General features: G+C 39.2%; 1 protein-coding gene across 1 annotated transcript; it reads left to right on the top strand.

Annotated features, from left to right (window-relative positions):
- The first annotated feature begins 2,223 nt into the window (after positions 1 to 2,223).
- On the top strand, positions 2,224 to 7,685 carry LOC115413458 (immunoglobulin lambda-like polypeptide 5). Its single transcript, XM_030126319.1, has 4 exons — positions 2,224 to 2,436; positions 2,529 to 3,542; positions 5,354 to 5,662; positions 5,763 to 7,685. The coding sequence occupies exons 2-4, from the start codon at positions 3,398 to 3,400 to the stop codon at positions 5,936 to 5,938; spliced, it is 630 nt and encodes a 209-aa protein (XP_029982179.1). The 5' UTR covers positions 2,224 to 2,436; positions 2,529 to 3,397; the 3' UTR covers positions 5,939 to 7,685.
- The last annotated feature ends 10,586 nt before the right edge of the window (positions 7,686 to 18,271 follow it).

The raw sequence follows: 18,271 nt of genomic DNA, 5'->3' as shown, positions 1-18,271 counted from the left end.
GTAAAACAAAACCACTGACCAGCACAGAAATACAAAGGTCCATCCAGACCTGATCCTGGACCAGGAGACCAGGGTCTAATTCACCTGTTCAGGTCAAACATGACGTCTGACTAAACTGTGACCATCAGATCAGAGTCATGTGGGTCCAAATGTGGGTCCAGACCACTACTGATGGTCTGACCCTGAAGCGGTTCGACCTGTTCACACCTGTTTCAGTGTGAATCAGTTCTCCACACAGGCTGCATCAGGTCTGGACGTGAAAACAGATGAGAAGAAAAAACCCCTTCAGATGAACCGGTGTGGATGTGAACCTGTGACCTTTGACCTCTGAACAGTTCCTCATCCATCTGATCCACCAGAGGAGTGGGACCAGTTTTTTTGACCCACCAACAGTCCAAGGTCTACAGAGAAAAAAGGACAAAACCTGTCTATTGTCAGACTTTATTTATTATTTTGGTCTATTTGTACTTTATTCATTATTCCTCCTGTTTTTGCTTTAATATTTCTGTAATATTATAAATGAAGGGTTTGGGTTTTCTGTTCCATTTGGGTTTCAGCAGAAAACAGGAACATTAGAACTAAAACATTCTGCTGACAGGATCATTGGGGTCTCACTGCCCCCTGTAAGGGACTTGGTGGAACAACGTTGCCTAGCGACGACACTGTGGATTTCTAGAGACCCCCCCCCCACTGCCTGTGGACTGTTTGCCCTCCTCCCCTCAGGCAGAAGGTTCCACAGCCTGAAATGTAAAACTGTTCGGTTCAGGAACAGTTTCTGTCCTACCGCCATCCACCTTTTAAATAAATGTCTGTAAATAAGGGATGTGAAATTACTTCTGAAAATGTATTTATTATTCTCTCTATTTATTTATTTATTTATTCCACTACCTCATCAGTATTTTCTAACTTATTTTATGGCAGGTGTTTTTCAACTCTCTGTGTTTTTAGTGTTGACCCTGCATCGTCATTCGTTCTGCAGTGTGTCTTTGATATAATTTGCCCGAATGACAATAAAGTGATCTGCAGAACATTCAAAAAGACATGACGGAATATATTTAGATTTTACATAAAAATAATTATATTATTTATGAAAAAGATAGACCGCTATGTAAAGTAAAAAATTATAACTAAATGTAAAAGTTGAAATGAAAAACAACGATATAAAAAATAATAAATGAGGGATGTTTAATTTTTAATAAATGATTAACAGACAAAACCACATTAAAGATATTAACGAGTTTATTGAACATTTATTTAGAAACTAATTCTGTCCAGTTTGGAAACTGAGTTATTTCTGAAAAAAACAAAACAAATTAACAGCTTTTTTCTCTCTCAGATGAAAACAGTAAAATAATTAAGCCTATATCTGACATTTGATTAATGCATTAAACAATAAATATTTATGAAACAGATGGACTTGGGTTGGAATAATATGAACAGATTTACATGTTTTTGTTCACTGTAATATTCTGGATTCAATCTTATTTGAAAAAGCGGATCTAATGTTTTACTCGAAAATAATATCAGACATAAAATGGAAAAAACAACAGGTTGAAAATGTTCAACTTTGACTTAAGTTTGTGTTAAACCTACTTTATTTACATGTTGTGTTTTATAATGAATGTTGTGTAGATTCGATGTTGTGTTAATGCAGACTTGGATCATATGAAACATTGAACATATTCAGGATTCATCCTATTTTTCCATGAATATTTCTGTAATATTATATATGAAGGTTCAGTAAAAGTTTGTCCGATGTTTCCAAACTAAATGATGGACTGATGTGAACTAAAGTGAACATGTGGTCAAAGTGGGCGGAGCTTTGTGTGTTTCTACTTGAGTCTTTTTCTCTCAGTCGTTCCACAAACAACACAAACCAGTGGCAGTGAATTCATCTGAATGGGATTGTGTTTGTGTGTTTGTGCTTCATGGTGACCCAGATTTACTGAAGCTGCGTTTAGATTCCAACCAACGTGGAGAAACCTTCAACTGAATCAGCTGACAGAAGCAGAGGATTCTGGGAAAGGCCAGTGCAGACTCAGTGCAGTCCTGACCAGCTGTGAACACAGTGTCAGTGATGTGTGAATCCCAGTGTCTGTGCATCGTTTTCACTGTTAAACCACACTTTGTGTTCTCACATCAACACCTGTGGACGTCCGCCAGCACACAGGATGTGCTCCTCCGTCTCTATGGTAACCGCCGCCCCTCAGCCGCGCCTCCTCCCCCCCGTCAAACCGCACCAGGGTTTCGGCCGAGCCGCAGGGGCTGATGGGAGGTCGTAGGAGCTGTTAGAAAGCAGGCGGCCCTGGTCTGATGTCACAGCTCGTCCTGGTTTGTCCTCAGCTGCAGCAGACGCCGCTTCGGCTCAGGTTCACCAGAGGAAATGCCACAAAATGCTTCTGCTACCACCGGCTGCTCTGTGCTGTCTGTGTTCAGGTGAGTGTTTCCAGCCAATCAGGAGCCACAACACTCTACCTGCACAAAACGCAGCCACACTAACCTTCATCCACACCTCTGTTTGTCTACAGCACTGGTCGCCACGGCAACACAGCTGATTCAGGAGGATGTAACACTGACCAGGAGAGTCGGTCAACAAGTCTCCTTCAGCTGTGGAGGAACTGAGAAGTGTGATTTAAGTTATATTTTGTGGTACCAGAAGAAAGACACAGAAACATTTAAACTGATTCTGGTTATTGATATGAGTGATGGTAACTTATATAAAAGTTACAATCATCCTCAGAAAGATGATTTCTCATCTGTACGTAAAGGTAAAGGTGTTGAGCTGCAGATCCAGACAGTTAAACCCTCTCATTCAGCCTCGTACTACTGCAGCTGTTGGAAGTCAGGAACCACAGTGATAAAAGACTCCTGAAGTCTGCACAAAAACCTCCAGATGAAGAAACATCAACCAGCGTTAGTGACAGGAACAGAACAGGAAACCACGGCAACCATCCCATAGTTCAGCTCCATCTCAGACACAAACTAACTGATCTGAGGACACTTTGAATCCCATAGATTTCATATTATGAAGCAGATTTGACACATTTGAACAGGTTTAATGTTGGAAAAAACGGAGCATAAAAGTCAGAGTCCAAAGGACAAACAGGATAAACCTGAAGAGTCATGGACACGGACCAATGTTGGACTCAGAGTTGGACCCATGAAAATGGACAGACAATGAAAACCACTGCTGTGTTTGTCCACAGTTCAAAAGTGAGGATGTGAAGTGAATCCTCTGGAGACCATGAATGCGAATCCATCCATCAGTGGGTCCAGATCCAGTCCATGTGGACTAAAGGACTGAGGACCTGAACCACGTTCATCCACAGAGTCAAAGTGATGCAGAAAAGACAAAGACAAAACCGTCCTGTTGACGTGGACATGAGACAAACACATCATGGATCTGGAACCTGATCCTGGTTCATCATCTGGACACGTTCAGTCCACGTCAGCCCACGGTGGTGGAGCCCACAGGTTTTTGTACCAACAGATTTCACTGTGGTACATGATCTTTGGTTCTGGGACTAAACTGTACGTAACAGGTAAGAAAAAAACATTTAATATCATTTTTTAGTTGTAAATATGTCAAATGTGTTTAAAGTCAGTTTCTGCTGCTTCAGGTTTTATATGTTTTTATTATTAATGTAAATTGATAATTATTCATGAGTAAATAAATAATATAAATATAATATAAATAATAAATACAGTTTAATTATGACTGAATTTATATTTAAAACTATTTCTCTTCAACAGAAATTATTCTTTATTAAAAAACAAAGTGTGTATTTTTATATTTTGAAAAAAGTGATAATAGTGATGTTCAATCATCTGAGTCATTCAGAAAAAACTAAAAAAAAAACATCTTACACGATGTGAAAAATACATTAAATCATATGTAAAAGGTATTTTTAAAGATTTTATATTATTATTGATTTTAATGATCAGATGACTAGAACGACTTCACCTGTAATTAATTTGTATTAGGAAAAGTGTCGTACAAGTCAATGAAAACCTGTAAAATTAAATGGAAAAGGATAAATATTTTACGGAATAAAAATAGTGAATTCCATGACTCATCTTGTCCACGCTGACACTGTGGACAGTAAACCTGTACGCTGATGATACTGTTATTTACACATGAAAACAAACCTTAATTATAAAGTCATTTAACATGATATAAATTTGGCAAATACATAAATGAATAAATAACCTAAAGCAGTTCAACAGATGTACTGGCCTTTATGTAGATTTTCCAGATGCATCGTGTTCTTATATTTTCTTCAAAGTTCTAGAACCTGTTGACCAAAGACATGTAAAAAAAAATTATATAAAATAATTATTACATTTAATTTTAAAGTGAATACATACTCATATTTATAAATAATCATGTCACAATGAAGCTTTGTTCACATCCAGTAGATTTATTTCCAAGGGTTTAATAAACTCTGGGTGTTTTATGTCATGTTCAGTTAATGACAGATTGGACTGAAAAAGTCAGATTTTCTTCAGTTTTCTTTGTTTAGATTCGATTAGATCAGAAATGTACACATATAAGAAATATTACAAAACAAAAGGAAAGAAAAAAGTAATAATACAATAATAACAGTAACTATAAAAACAGTAGTGAATAACGGGCAATTACACATAATAAATTAATAATTATATTATATATATACTTTAACAATAACAGGATAATAATAATTATAATAAAGTGATAATAGTAGTTATTACTCAGGTATTGTTACAAGTAACATAAGGATGGAAGTAATAATAATAATAATAATAATAATAATAATAATAATAATCTTTGAATTTATTCTGAGCTTTGATAAAAAATTACATGATCGGTGAATTAATTGTCGAAAAATACATGATTTACACTGAAAAACAAAACACAGCGGATAATATTCTAATAAACTGTGATAAATGACTTGGGAGAGGTTAAATGTCGATAAAAACTCAGTTGTAAATGAACACAAAACTGTGTGTGTGTGTTTATGGGTTAAAAACAGAAGTACTGGTAGATTTGAGGGGGTTTGTTTGTGTCAGTGTGGGTCCCGTCCTGCTGCTCTCATTCATAATGACATGTGTTTATTGTTGCTTTCCCTGCTGTTCCTCTTCATATTCCCTCCTGGTCTGTCAGTGACTGTGTGAGGACTCAGACCCAGGGTCATCTTCTGTTTGTGCTGCTGAATGCTTTCATTACTGGATGCTCACATCAGTGTGTGTGCAGTCAGTCCTAGTGCTGCTGAATCTCCTGGGGTCGTTCTATAGTTCAGTCACTTTCACATCAGACTCAGTGCAGTGCACAGCTGTCGGCCGCTGCTCACCGTGTCCACGTGTCCACCTTCAGGTGATCGGCCGCTGAAGCCCGTGGTGGACGTGTACCAGGCGGCGTCCACAGCCCACCTGGACGGGAAGACCTCCCTGCTGTGTGTGGCCTCAGGCATGTTTCCTCCTGAGGTCCGGTTCTCCTGGAAAAGACAGAAGGGCAACGGAGCTGTGGAGGATCTGCCCGACGCTGAGGGAGAACAGCTGGAGGTCCAAGAGTCTGGACGCAGAACCGCCATCAGGACCGTCCATCACAATCACCACAGCTCAGAGAAATACTGGTGCACGGTCCAGCACGAGGGGGGGGCGGTGATGGCCCAGACCCAACAAGGTGATGAAGGCTCTGGACTGGCTTCAGCTGTGTTTCAGCTTCAGGTGTGTTCAGACGAAGCACGACAGAAGCACTGACACAGATCTGATTTGTGTTTCAGAGGTTCCAGCTCTTCCACCAACCCCGACAGTCCCACCGACTCCTGGTCCTCCTGGTCCTCCTGGTCCTCCTGTCCAGCCCTGGGACTCCCAGCGTCTGTCTTGTCTGTTTTACTCAGTTCTGATAATGAAGAGTCTGCTTTACTGCTGTGGACTCTGTGTAAGGAGTCTAATGTAGAACATCCACCTGCTCCACACAACCATGGAAATATATATACATATATATGCAGGGTGTCCCAAAACATCTGACAACATTTCATCATCTAATAATTTGTTTAAACTTTCTTTGCTCTTTTTGCTCAAAAAAGTGTCATCATTTTGATTGTTCTGCTTTCATGAACAGACATGCCGTTTACTGCAGCAGAAAAGGCCTTCTGTGTGTTGAAGTACGCCCAAACTCAGTCAAATGTGAATGTGTGATGTGAATTTGGTAGAAAATTTCATAAACAAGCGACAACAGGAAAGCAGATTTGGACGTGGCATTAGAAGTTTCAAGAGGAAGGCTGTTTGTGTCGGGAAAAACAAACTCCAGAACCGACTTGATGTGTGCTGCGTCACAAACGGCGTTCATGTTGAACATCTGTAATAACTTTGGAACATTATAAAATTACCATCCCCCAGAATTTTTCATTTGAAACTTGTAGAATAAAACATTTTATGTCCACAATAAATCCTATTCAGTATCATTTCTCCTGACCGTGTAGTCACTCCGATATGGACATCTGAAATGATGTCAGTTTTTTTGGGACACCCTGTATATATATTGTATCCGTTCGTCGTCCGTCTGTCCGTATGCGCAAAAACTGTGGCGTGGACTGAAGGCCGAGGGTTTTCAAGTGCGGTCATGTGATGTTTATTTGTGTCTCAGCTCTGATACATGATAGCATATAATTTTTCACTTTTCATTTTTCTAATATTAATATCCTCCTGAGACCCAGGAAACCAAAACTTTGGCTTTTTTACATTAAATAATTGTCTTGATTGGAAACAGCATAATGTAATGGTCTTTCTGACTTTTAAAATTTTTTCATGAAATATCTTTTGCAGTGGACAGTGTTTTGTGTATTTTATATAACTCTGTCTTTGTATAACTCCTGTCCCCTACAGAAGACAAAAATGTTTTGCTGCCTCTCCAGATGATATATTCTATAATTAATATTCACATTTATTTTATGCATTTACATAATTTCACTTTTTCATATAGTGCATTTATTTGAATTATTGTCCATAAATTTGACATAAATACTCTTTATCTGTCATGACTGAAACCAGTGTTTTATGTCTCATTCATTCACATGGATTTCTGTGCTTTAAACTAATAATTTGAGTTTTTTTTCTGTCAAATATCAATAAACTGAGATTAAACTGAGACTGAAGAAAAAATTTAGAAACTAAGATATTTTTTCAACCATTATTTAAGCAGAGTCGACAGTTTCAACTGTTGTTTATGAGTTCCAGAGTGAACATGTTGATTAGAAACTCTGTCAGTGGTTAAATGGTTTATTTTCTGTCTCATATGTTGTGATTTCATATCGACACTGAGGATCAGGTTGAAAATATTCTGTCCATTATGTATCAAATCTGACATAAAAGTCTTAATATCAGACCAGTTGAGGTAAATCTTTACGCCGACGACACTGTTGTTTATTCTTATAAAAGTATCAAAGACAGCTTTGGATAAATACAGTTACATTTATTACATTATTTCTTTTATTGTTCAGTCTATTATAATTTTATTATTAAGTCTTTTTCATAAACTTGTCCATTATATTTTTAATAGTCATTAATAGTCAGTAAATGAACAGACTGTGTTAGTGAATGACTTAGTGATGTTTAATATTTTTCTTGTTAACGTGGTGAAATAATGTGACATGAAGAGGCCGTGGTTCTGTTTGTACAAATAAATAAACCAACCTTTGATCAAACATGAGGCCGACATGTTCGATTCAGTGTTTTTTGTTTCCGTCTCTAAATGAAAACCTGTTGAGCTGAGTCTGTAATTCACATTATAATGAAAGTTTAATGAAAATATTCAACATTTAAGCATAATTTAGGATTAAGGCTCAGAGAATCTAAATGTTTTTGTTTGTTTAATGTTTTCTAAACAGATGTAATAATTCAAATCACTGACACAACTGGACTTTTGTCTGCATTCTTTTCATGCTGTTGGTGTTTAACAGACAGACAGAGCTGTGCATTGGACTGTATTTCTATGGAGGTTTAATCTGGTGTGAATGTGGAGGCTGTTGAACACAGGAAGTGTTGATTCTCTGTCAACTGTCTAATGACCACAGAGAACACATTCAGATCTGATCAACTACCTCCTCCTACGCACTTTGACACAAACACGTCTTTCCACAGAGTTCATCGACTAAACCAGGGCTGTCAAAGTCAATTCAGTTAAGGATGAATAGTAAGTATATATATTTTAAATATCTACTCAGATCCACTTAAAAACTCTTGTGAATCCCCACATAAGCTTTTCCAAATTATTTCTTTTTTCTTTTTTTTTGTTTGTTTTTACAACTTCATCATTTTTCAATATCTACAACAATGACATCATTTCTTGCAGAAGTTGTGAACTTGCCCCCACTCCCCACCCCCATCCAGGTGGCATCCCCACCAACACATCCACATAAACCTCTGGTTCACAACCTTTTCTGGCGACCCCACACATTCAAAACAGAGATATTTTTTTAAAACTAAAATTACATTTACATTTTTTTTCATCATGTAATAGTTTGCTATCCTCTGTTTCAAATCCAGGTTAATTTTAGAGGACATTTAGTCTATATAATGTATATTATTGTGGACGGAGGCAGTAAAGCCAGGTGTAGATTACTGCACAAAGGAAGAATTTTATTTTCCTTGGTCAGGATATGTACAGTCAGTCCAGCTTGGATTTACAAGGCTGACAATTAATACTGAACAAACAAGAACTCAAACTATGAATTATGAAAGAGCTGCAGCATCTGAAACTGAACACACTGAACATTTGACAGATAAACAGAACCACAGTGCTGCAGTTCCAGACTCACAGTTTGTCTGCTATGGATTGGGATTGGCTCTGTCAACTCAACGTATGTTTTTATTAGTAAATTGTCGTTTTGTTATGTTTTATCAATTACTAGAAATCTCAGGTGACCTCATTTGAATTCCAGGTGACCCCAAGGTTGAAAAACACTGACATAAACCCTCAGTGTCAAACAGGTAAACAGAACACCAACAGAAGAAAACAAATCTACACAAATACAAAAAAAAACCCAAACCAGTCTGTGTTTGATCATTCTGGTCAAAAAACACCAACATTCTGGAGCTGTGGCATAAGAGCAAAGTCCAACCAGTCCGAATATGGACATGGAGAAGAAGAGTAGGATGGAAGTCAAAGAGAAATCAATCAATCAATCAATCAATCCATTACTCATTCAAACCAAGGCTAAAGTCAAGCTCTTAATGTGAGTTTTGAACTGGTACCAGGTTCTGTCATATTTCTTCTGTGGTACCAGGTTCTATCATATTTCTCATCTGGTACCAGGTTCTGTCATAGTTCTGCTCTGGTACCAGGTTCTGTCATATTTCTCCTATGGTACCAGGTTCTCTCATATTTCTTCTCTGGTACCAGGTTCTGTCATAGTTCTGCTCTGGTACCAGGTTCTGTCATATTTCTCCTCTGGTACCAGGTTCTGTCATAGTTCTGCTCTGGTACCAGGTTCTGTCATATTTCTTCTCTGGTACAAAGTTCTGTCATATTTCTGCTCTGGTACCAGGTTCAGTCATATTTTTGCTCCAGTACCAGGTTCTGTCATATTTCTGCTCTGGTACCAGGTTCTGTCATATTTCTCCTATGGTACCAGGTTCTCTCATATTTCTTCTCTGGTACCAGGTTCTGTCATAGTTCTGCTCTGGTACCAGGTTCTGTCATATTTCTCCTCTGGTACCAGGTTCTGTCATAGTTCTGCTCTGGTACCAGGTTCTGTCATATTTCTTCTCTGGTACAAAGTTCTGTCATATTTCTGCTCTGGTACCAGGTTCAGTCATATTTTTGCTCCAGTACCAGGTTCTGTCATATTTCTGCTCTGGTACCAGGTTCTGTCATATTTCTCCTCTAGTACCAGATTCTGTCATAGTTCTGCTCTGGTACCAGGTTCTGTCATAGTTCTGCTCTGGTACCAGGTTCTGTCATAATTCTTCTCTGGTACCAGGTTGTGTCACATTTCTCCTCTGGTACCAGGTTCTGTAATATTTCTGCTCTGGTACCAGGTTCTGTCATATTTCTCCTCTGGTACCAGGTTATGTCATATTTCTCCTATGGTACCAGGTTCTCTCATATTTCTTCTCTGGTACCAGGTTCTGTCATAGTTCTGCTCTGGTACCAGGTTCTGTCATATTTCTCCTCTGGTACCAGGTTCTGTCATAGTTCTGCTCTGGTACCAGGTTCTGTCATAGTTCTGCTCTGGTACCAGGTTCTGTCATATTTCTTCTCTGGTACAAAGTTCTGTCATATTTCTGCTCTGGTACCAGGTTCTGTCATATTTCTCCTCTAGTACCAGATTCTGTCATAGTTCTGCTCTGGTACCAGGTTCTGTCATAATTCTTCTCTGGTACCAGGTTGTGTCACATTTCTCCTCTGGTACCAGGTTCTGTAATATTTCTGCTCTGGTACCAGGTTCTGTCATATTTCTCCTCTGGTACCAGGTTATGTCATATTTCTCCTATGGTACCAGGTTCTCTCATATTTCTTCTCTGGTACCAGGTTCTGTCATAGTTCTGCTCTGGTACCAGGTTCTGTCATATTTCTCCTCTGGTACCAGGTTCTGTCATATTTCTGCTCTGGTACCAGGTTCTGTCATCTTTCTCCTCTGATACCAGGTTCTGTCACATTTCTCCTCTGGTACCATGTTCTGTCATAGTTCTGCTCTGGTACCAGGTTCTGTCATATTTCTCCTCTGGTACAAAGTTCTGTCATATTTCTGCTCTGGTACCAGGTTCAGTCATATTTTTGCTCCGGTACCAGGTTCTGTCATATTTCTGCTCTGGTACCAGGTTCTGTCATATTTCTCCTCTGGTACCAGGTTCTTTCAAATTTCTGCTCTGGTACCAGGTTCTGTCATGTTTCTCCTCTAGTACCAGGTTCTGTCATAGTTCTGCTCTGGTACCAGGTTCTGTCATAATTCTTCTCTGGTACCAGTTTCTGTCATATTTCTCCTCTGGTACCAGGTTCTGTCATATTTCTTCAATGGTACCAGGTTCTGTTATATTTTTCCTCTGGTACCAGGTTCTGTCATATTTCTGCTCTGTTACCAGGTTCTTTCATATTTCTGCTCTGGTACCAGGTTCTGTCATATTTCTCCTCTGGTAGCAAGTTCTGTCATATTTCTCCTCTGGTACCAGGTTCTTTCATATTTCTGCTCTGGTACCAGGTTCTGTCATAATTCTTCTCTGGTACCAGGTTCTGTCATAGTTCTGCTCTGGTACCAGGTTCTGTCATATTTCTCCTCTGATACCAGGTTCTGTCACATTTCTCCTCTGGTACCAGGTTCTGTCATAGTTCTGCTCTGGTACCAGGTTCTGTCATATTTCTACTCTGGTACCGGGTTCTGTCATATTTCTGCTCTGGTACCAGGTTCTGTCATATTTCTCGTCTGGTAGCAAGTTCTGTCATATTTCTCCTCTGGTACCAGGTTCTTTCATATTTCTGCTCTGGTACCAGGTTCTGTCATATTTCTCCTCTGGTACCAGGTTCTGTCATAGTTCTGCTCTGGTACCGGGTTCTGTCATATTTCTTCTCTGGTACCAGGTTCTGCAATATTTCTGCTCTGGTACCAGGTTCTGTCATATTTCTCCTCTGGTACCAGGTTCTGTCATAGTTCTGCTCTGGTACCAGGTTCTGTCATATTTCTCCTATGGTACCAGGTTCTGTCATAGTTCTGCTCTGGTACCAGGTTCTGTCATATTTCTCCTCTGGTACCAGGTTCTGTCATATTTCTGCTCTGGTACCAGGTTCTGTCATATTTCTGCTCTGGTACCAGGTTCTGTCATATTTCTGTTCTGGTACCAGGTTCTGTCATATTTCTGCTCTGTTACCAGGTTCTTTCATATTTCTGCTCTGGTACCAGGCTCTGTCATATTTCTCCTCTGGTAGCAAGTTCTGTCATATTTCTGCTCTGTTACCAGGTTCTTTCATATTTCTGCTCTGGTACCAGGTTCTGTCATGTTTCTCCTCTAGTACCAGGTTCTGTCATAGTTCTGCTCTGGTACCAGGTTCTGTCATAATTCTTCTCTGGTACCAGTTTCTGTCATATTTCTCCTCTGGTACCAGGTTCTGTCATATTTCTTCAATGGTACCAGGTTCTGTTATATTTTTCCTCTGGTACCAGGTTCTGTCATATTTCTGCTCTGTTACCAGGTTCTTTCATATTTCTGCTCTGGTACCAGGTTCTGTCATATTTCTCCTCTGGTAGCAAGTTCTGTCATATTTCTCCTCTGGTACCAGGTTCTTTCATATTTCTGCTCTGGTACCAGGTTCTGTCATAATTCTTCTCTGGTACCAGGTTCTGTCATAGTTCTGCTCTGGTACCAGGTTCTGTCATATTTCTCCTCTGATACCAGGTTCTGTCACATTTCTCCTCTGGTACCAGGTTCTGTCATAGTTCTGCTCTGGTACCAGGTTCTGTCATATTTCTCCTCTGGTACCGGGTTCTGTCATATTTCTGCTCTGGTACCAGGTTCTGTCATATTTCTCGTCTGGTAGCAAGTTCTGTCATATTTCTCCTCTGGTACCAGGTTCTTTCATATTTCTGCTCTGGTACCAGGTTCTGTCATATTTCTCCTCTGGTACCAGGTTCTGTCATAGTTCTGCTCTGGTACCGGGTTCTGTCATATTTCTTCTCTGGTACCAGGTTCTGCAATATTTCTGCTCTGGTACCAGGTTCTGTCATATTTCTCCTCTGGTACCAGGTTCTGTCATAGTTCTGCTCTGGTACCAGGTTCTGTCATATTTCTCCTATGGTACCAGGTTCTCTCATATTTCTTCTCTGGTACCAGGTTCTGTCATAGTTCTGCTCTGGTACCAGGTTCTGTCATATTTCTCCTCTGGTACCAGGTTCTGTCATATTTCTGCTCTGGTACCAGGTTCTGTCATGTTTCTTCTCTGGTACCAGGTTCTGTCATAGTTCTGCTCTGGTACCAGGTTCTGTCATAGTTCTGCTCTGGTACCAGGTTCTGTCACATTTCTCCTCTGGTACCAGGTTCTGTCCTAGTTCTGCTCTGGTACCAGGTTCTGTCCTAGTTCTGCTCTGGTACCAGGTTCTGTCATGTTTCTTCTCTGGTACCAGGTTCTGTCCTAGTTCTCCTCTGGTACCAGGTTCTGTCATATGTCTGCTCTGGTACCAGGTTCTGTCATATTTCTCCTCTGGTACCGGGTTCTGTCATATTTCTGCTCTGGTACCAGGTTCTGTCACATTTCTCCTCTGGTACCAGGTTCTGTCCTAGTTCTGCTCTGGTACCAGGTTCTGTCCTAGTTCTGCTCTGGTACCAGGTTCTGTCATGTTTCTTCTCTGGTACCAGGTTCTGTCCTAGTTCTCCTCTGGTACCAGGTTCTGTCATAGTTCTGCTCTGGTACCAGGTTCTGTCATATTTCTCCTCTGGTACCGGGTTCTGTCATATTTCTGCTCTGGTACCAGGTTCTGTCATATTTCTCGTCTGGTAGCAAGTTCTGTCATATTTCTCCTCTGGTACCAGGTTCTTTCATATTTCTGCTCTGGTACCAGGTTCTGTCATATTTCTCCTCTGGTACCAGGTTCTGTCATAGTTCTGCTCTGGTACCAGGTTCTGTCATATTTCTTCTCTGGTACCAGGTTCTGCAATATTTCTGCTCTGGTACCAGGTTCTGTCATATTTCTCCTCTGGTACCAGGTTCTGTCATAGTTCTGCTCTGGTACCAGGTTCTGTCATATTTCTCCTATGGTACCAGGTTCTCTCATATTTCTTCTCTGGTACCAGGTTCTGTCATAGTTCTGCTCTGGTACCAGGTTCTGTCATATTTCTCCTCTGGTACCAGGTTCTGTCATATTTCTGCTCTGGTACCAGGTTCTGTCATGTTTCTTCTCTGGTACCAGGTTCTGTCATAGTTCTGCTCTGGTACCAGGTTCTGTCATAGTTCTGCTCTGGTACCAGGTTCTGTCCTAGTTCTGCTCTGGTACCAGGTTCTGTCCTAGTTCTGCTCTGGTACCAGGTTCTGTCCTAGTTCTGCTCTGGTACCAGGTTCTGTCATGTTTCTTCTCTGGTACCAGGTTCTGTCCTAGTTCTCCTCTGGTACCAGGTTCTGTCATATGTCTGCTCTGGTACCAGGTTCTGTCATATTTCTCCTCTGGTACCAGGTTCAATCATATTTCTCCTCTGGTACCAGGATCTGTCATAGTTCTGCTCTGGTACCAGGTTCTGTCATATGTCTGCTCTGGTACCAGGTTCTGTCATATTTCTCCTCTGGTACCAGGTTCAATCATATTTCTCCTCTGGTACCAGGATCTGTCATAGTTCTTCTCTGGTACCAGGTTCTGTCCTAGTTCTGCTCTGGTACCAGGTTCTGTCCTAGTTCTGCTCAGACCTGTGTTCTGTAAACCTCATTGTTTCCAGGTCCAAACCCACCATCACCTCTAATCCAGTGAACAGAGGCAGGAGGGTTGTTCTCCTTCCAGTTCGATGGTGGTGCACATTTCAGGTGGTTTTCAGCCTTTATTTCATTGGTCACTGGTGCCTCCTGTGGTCCAGTAATAAGGCTCAGAATATGATTCATGAAGAAAAACACTCACATCCACTTCAAAACTCTTCTCAGTGTCTTAAGAACACTTTCCCAGTTGTTTCAGGATGTTTGAAACCTTTATTTCATTGGTCACTGGTGCCCTCTAGTGGTGGAGTATGGCTGTAATATATGCTCCAAAATGGATTCTTTTCAACATGTCCTCAAATTCAGTTCTAAATGACTAAATAAGTCTTTTCCAGTTGTTTCCTTCTGTTTTCAGACTTTATTCCAACAGTTGCCAGTGCTCTCCTATGGCCCAGTAGTGAGACTATTGTATGTGTTCCAAAACGGATCATTTTCATTCATGTCACTAAATTCACTCAAACTATTCCAAGTAGCTAAATAAGCCTGTCCATGTTTTTTCAGCTTGTTTTAAATCTTTATTTCAACGGTCTCCAAGTGCTCCAAAAATAAGGATTTTCAACATGTCCTCAAATCCACCAAAAAATGTTCCACATTTCTACACAAGACCCTCCAAAGGGTAAGGGTATATACTATGTGTTCCCAAAAGAATCATTATGTCACAACATTCACATAGAAAATGTTCTAAATCCCTAAATAATTCTTTTCTGTGTATTTTCAGGATGTTTTAAACCAGGCTTGTTTAAAGTTCAGCCTGGTCAGATTTCAGATGTGTTCAGCTTCAAACTCATAATGAATGAATTAATGAATGGATTATTTCTTTTTTTTTTTTTAACATTAATCATTGCACATAGTACAATAATTATAATAAACAAAAAAAAGGAATAGGGTAGTATTTTTTTGCCTATCCTTTTCCCCTGATCCACTGCTTACATTAGATTAAATGTGTTCAGCATCAAGTGTTTTCATTATAACAAAAGAATCAATAACAACAAAAACATATCAACCAACTCAACTGAATATTCCTGAAGGATTTTATACTGAAGACATTTTTTAAACTTTGTCAGAGAAGTGAACAACTTAAATTCATCATCAAGTCCATTCCATAATTTCACCCCCACAGCCCAAATCCATCTAGACTTCACATTTGTCCTCACTTTAGTCCATTCACAAATATTCAGACCTCTGAAATTATAATGAACCTCTCTTAATTTAAAGAAATATTGAATCCTATTTGAAACAAAATATTTTTTTACTTTATAAATCATCTGTAGTATTTTAACATATACAATATCCTGCAGTTTTTAAAGTTTGAAGTTGAATAAATAATTAATGTAATAATAATAATAATAATAATCATCATCATCATCATAGTTACTTCAAAATATCCTACTTTATTAATTTTCTAATAGCTCTTTTATGTAATTTTACTAATGTATCTACATAGTTTTTCCTGCATTTCCTCATGTATTATTTGTGACTCGTTCACACTGGTAAACAGAATAAATCCATCATAAAACTTTATAATGTAATTCATTTTTCACCACATGGTGACAAACACCATGTTAATGCTTTCTGCTCTTCACTCTTGACCTTTGACCCTTGTCTACTAATTTCCATGGCGACAACAAAGAATAGGAAAGTTGAAGGTGAATCCTCTTCTGTACTATAACCTTCACTGTGCAGCTCAAATCTCATTAATTTAACTATTTCAGAATATTTTGACACTGTCTTTAGAGCTGTGTAGCCATTGTTAGTACACACAAACTGTCACTTTTAGATAAAAATACAGTTAGAGGTTTGTGAAAGGGCTTGAAATATTGCACTGCTAAATATTTTAATATCAGATAGTATGGATAATTATCAGAATGGATGTCAAATTATTATTTGTGGGTGACAGTTGAAGGTGGTTGTTGTTGTTGTGGGCCATAATATTATGACTCTGACAGTACAGTGGTATTAATGCTGATGATCTCATTCTAATGGGGCCTGTCAGTGGGTGGCCTGAAGGGAAACCACAACAGGTTAAAAAAAAAAAAAAAGAGAATTATAATTTTTTATGTATCATCTACAATACAGTCACTAATTAAGTTAAATAAGACCAAACTATAGATTACAGATCAGGCATATTCTATATTCAATTTACTGATCATGTAAATGTTCATGATCAGAACTAGCGTCTTTCGAAAATATCGGTCTTGCAATATATCGCGATATTTCATCTCACAATACTGAATCAATATTAAAAAGTACTCTATGGATATTTTAGGTGTTCATTAAAATGCAGATATGGCGGAGGTTCATTTTAGTTTTTTGGTTTTCTTTATTGTTTATATCTTATTTATTATTATTTAACACTGTTTTATTAAATAATGGTTATTTGAATCATCCTAAAAGCACTTTTTCCTGTCTGAGAGGCAGATGGTAGTTCCTTTGTTGGGACTGAACTAAAATAATGTTCTGATGTTAGTTCTGAACTAATAGAATATGAACATTTGAACAGGATCTTAAACTGTAATGTCTGTAAAACAGAATTTCAGTTTGAACACAGGAACATTTTGTGATATAACATTAGATCCTGTCAGGCCGGGACTGGCTAATCAGGAGGACCGGGACAATTCCCGGTGGGCCGGTATAATATTTAGGCAACGAGGGCCGGAGTTCACTTTAAATATATATTTAATATTTTATTTATTTATTTATTTTTTTTTTTGGGGGCCGGTAATCCAGTTCCAGTCATAGCACTGAGTTGATCACGTAATCTGCAGCTGCTGTTCCTGGGCCCCTCCCCCTCTACTAGCAAACTGTTTGTTTTCTTCCTCTTGTTTGCGGACACACCGTGACCTGACGTAACATGTCCTTGCATACAGTTAGTAGCTCTGTACTGTAGCTGTGGAGCATATACGATCTGTGCTCTGCAGGCTGTGGATGGTCAGCTGTGTTTGCTGTTTGAAACATGGAGAATAGAAAGAGCTCAGGTGGTGTGGAGAAGCAAGAATTAAAAAGAGGAAAGCTCTGGAAGCAAACGCAGCCAAATGTGCCAAAATCTGCAACTTTTTCACAAAAACGACCTCCCGGTTTGAAACAACTAATGAGGACGATGAAATGGGTAAACCACCTTTCAAGTTAGTTAATTATCGAGTCAGTGAATTGTGTGGCATTGTGACGTGGAACATAACGTTATGTCATTTAAATAATAGTATGATGCGACGCCACATAAGTGGGAAACTTTGTCTTGTAGCTCCTCAGAGTCAGAAAGCAGATCCAGCAGCAGACAGCAGCCATGAGCCCACAAGTCCAGAGTGGGCAGGTAGGACTGCTCAGAGAGGGAAGAGGATTAGAAGAAATAGGCTCCAATGAAGAGTATGGTGTAGGCCTGTTCAGTATGAAAGGTGCTCTGAGATGCTCCAGGATTCAGCACTACATGAATGAAACTGACACCAAGGCTTTGAAAATAGAAGATTTGTGCTGAGAATTCTGAGCATTTTTAAACTGTGCTTTAGTGTCAGAAGCAGAGCCAGGAGCCAGTAGTGATGAGGGGATTGTTCCTGTCAGGATGGAAGGAAAAGGTGAGCTGTTGGAACAGACTGTGTCAACAAGCAGTAGTTCAACTAAAACCACTTTCTAGACCCAAATGATAATACTGGCCTATTTTATTTTTTATTATCAAAAGTGAGACAGTAAATACACAAAGCCCACAACTGAAAGGCAATAGTATAAAGTAATATTTAATAAGCCTGCATATTTAGCCAGTGTAAAGATCTGAACTGGTTCAGTAAGTCCAAATGTCTGTAGATATTATTTTTTATTGTGATCCAGGTGCAGGCGAGTCTAGGGAAACTGGAGGAA

Source organism: Sphaeramia orbicularis, chromosome 22 (assembly GCF_902148855.1).
Source record: "Sphaeramia orbicularis chromosome 22, fSphaOr1.1, whole genome shotgun sequence".
NCBI classification, from domain to species: Eukaryota; Metazoa; Chordata; class Actinopteri; order Kurtiformes; family Apogonidae; genus Sphaeramia; species Sphaeramia orbicularis.
Note: the sequence above shows the minus strand (reverse complement) of the source record. Positions and strands in the feature narration are given on the sequence as shown.

What these genes read in the sequence shown, in the direction of transcription:
- LOC115413458 (XM_030126319.1), top strand. Translation starts at nt 3,398, where the DNA reads ATGGATCTGGAACCTGATCCTGGTTCATCATCTGGACACGTTCAGTCC. An exon ending in GACTAAACTGTACGTAACAG is followed by an intron (nt 3,543 to 5,353) that starts GTAAGAAAAAAA and finishes GTCCACCTTCAG; the next exon opens with GTGATCGGCCGCTGAAGCCC. An exon ending in GATGGCCCAGACCCAACAAG is followed by an intron (nt 5,663 to 5,762) that starts GTGATGAAGGCT and finishes TTTGTGTTTCAG; the next exon opens with AGGTTCCAGCTCTTCCACCA.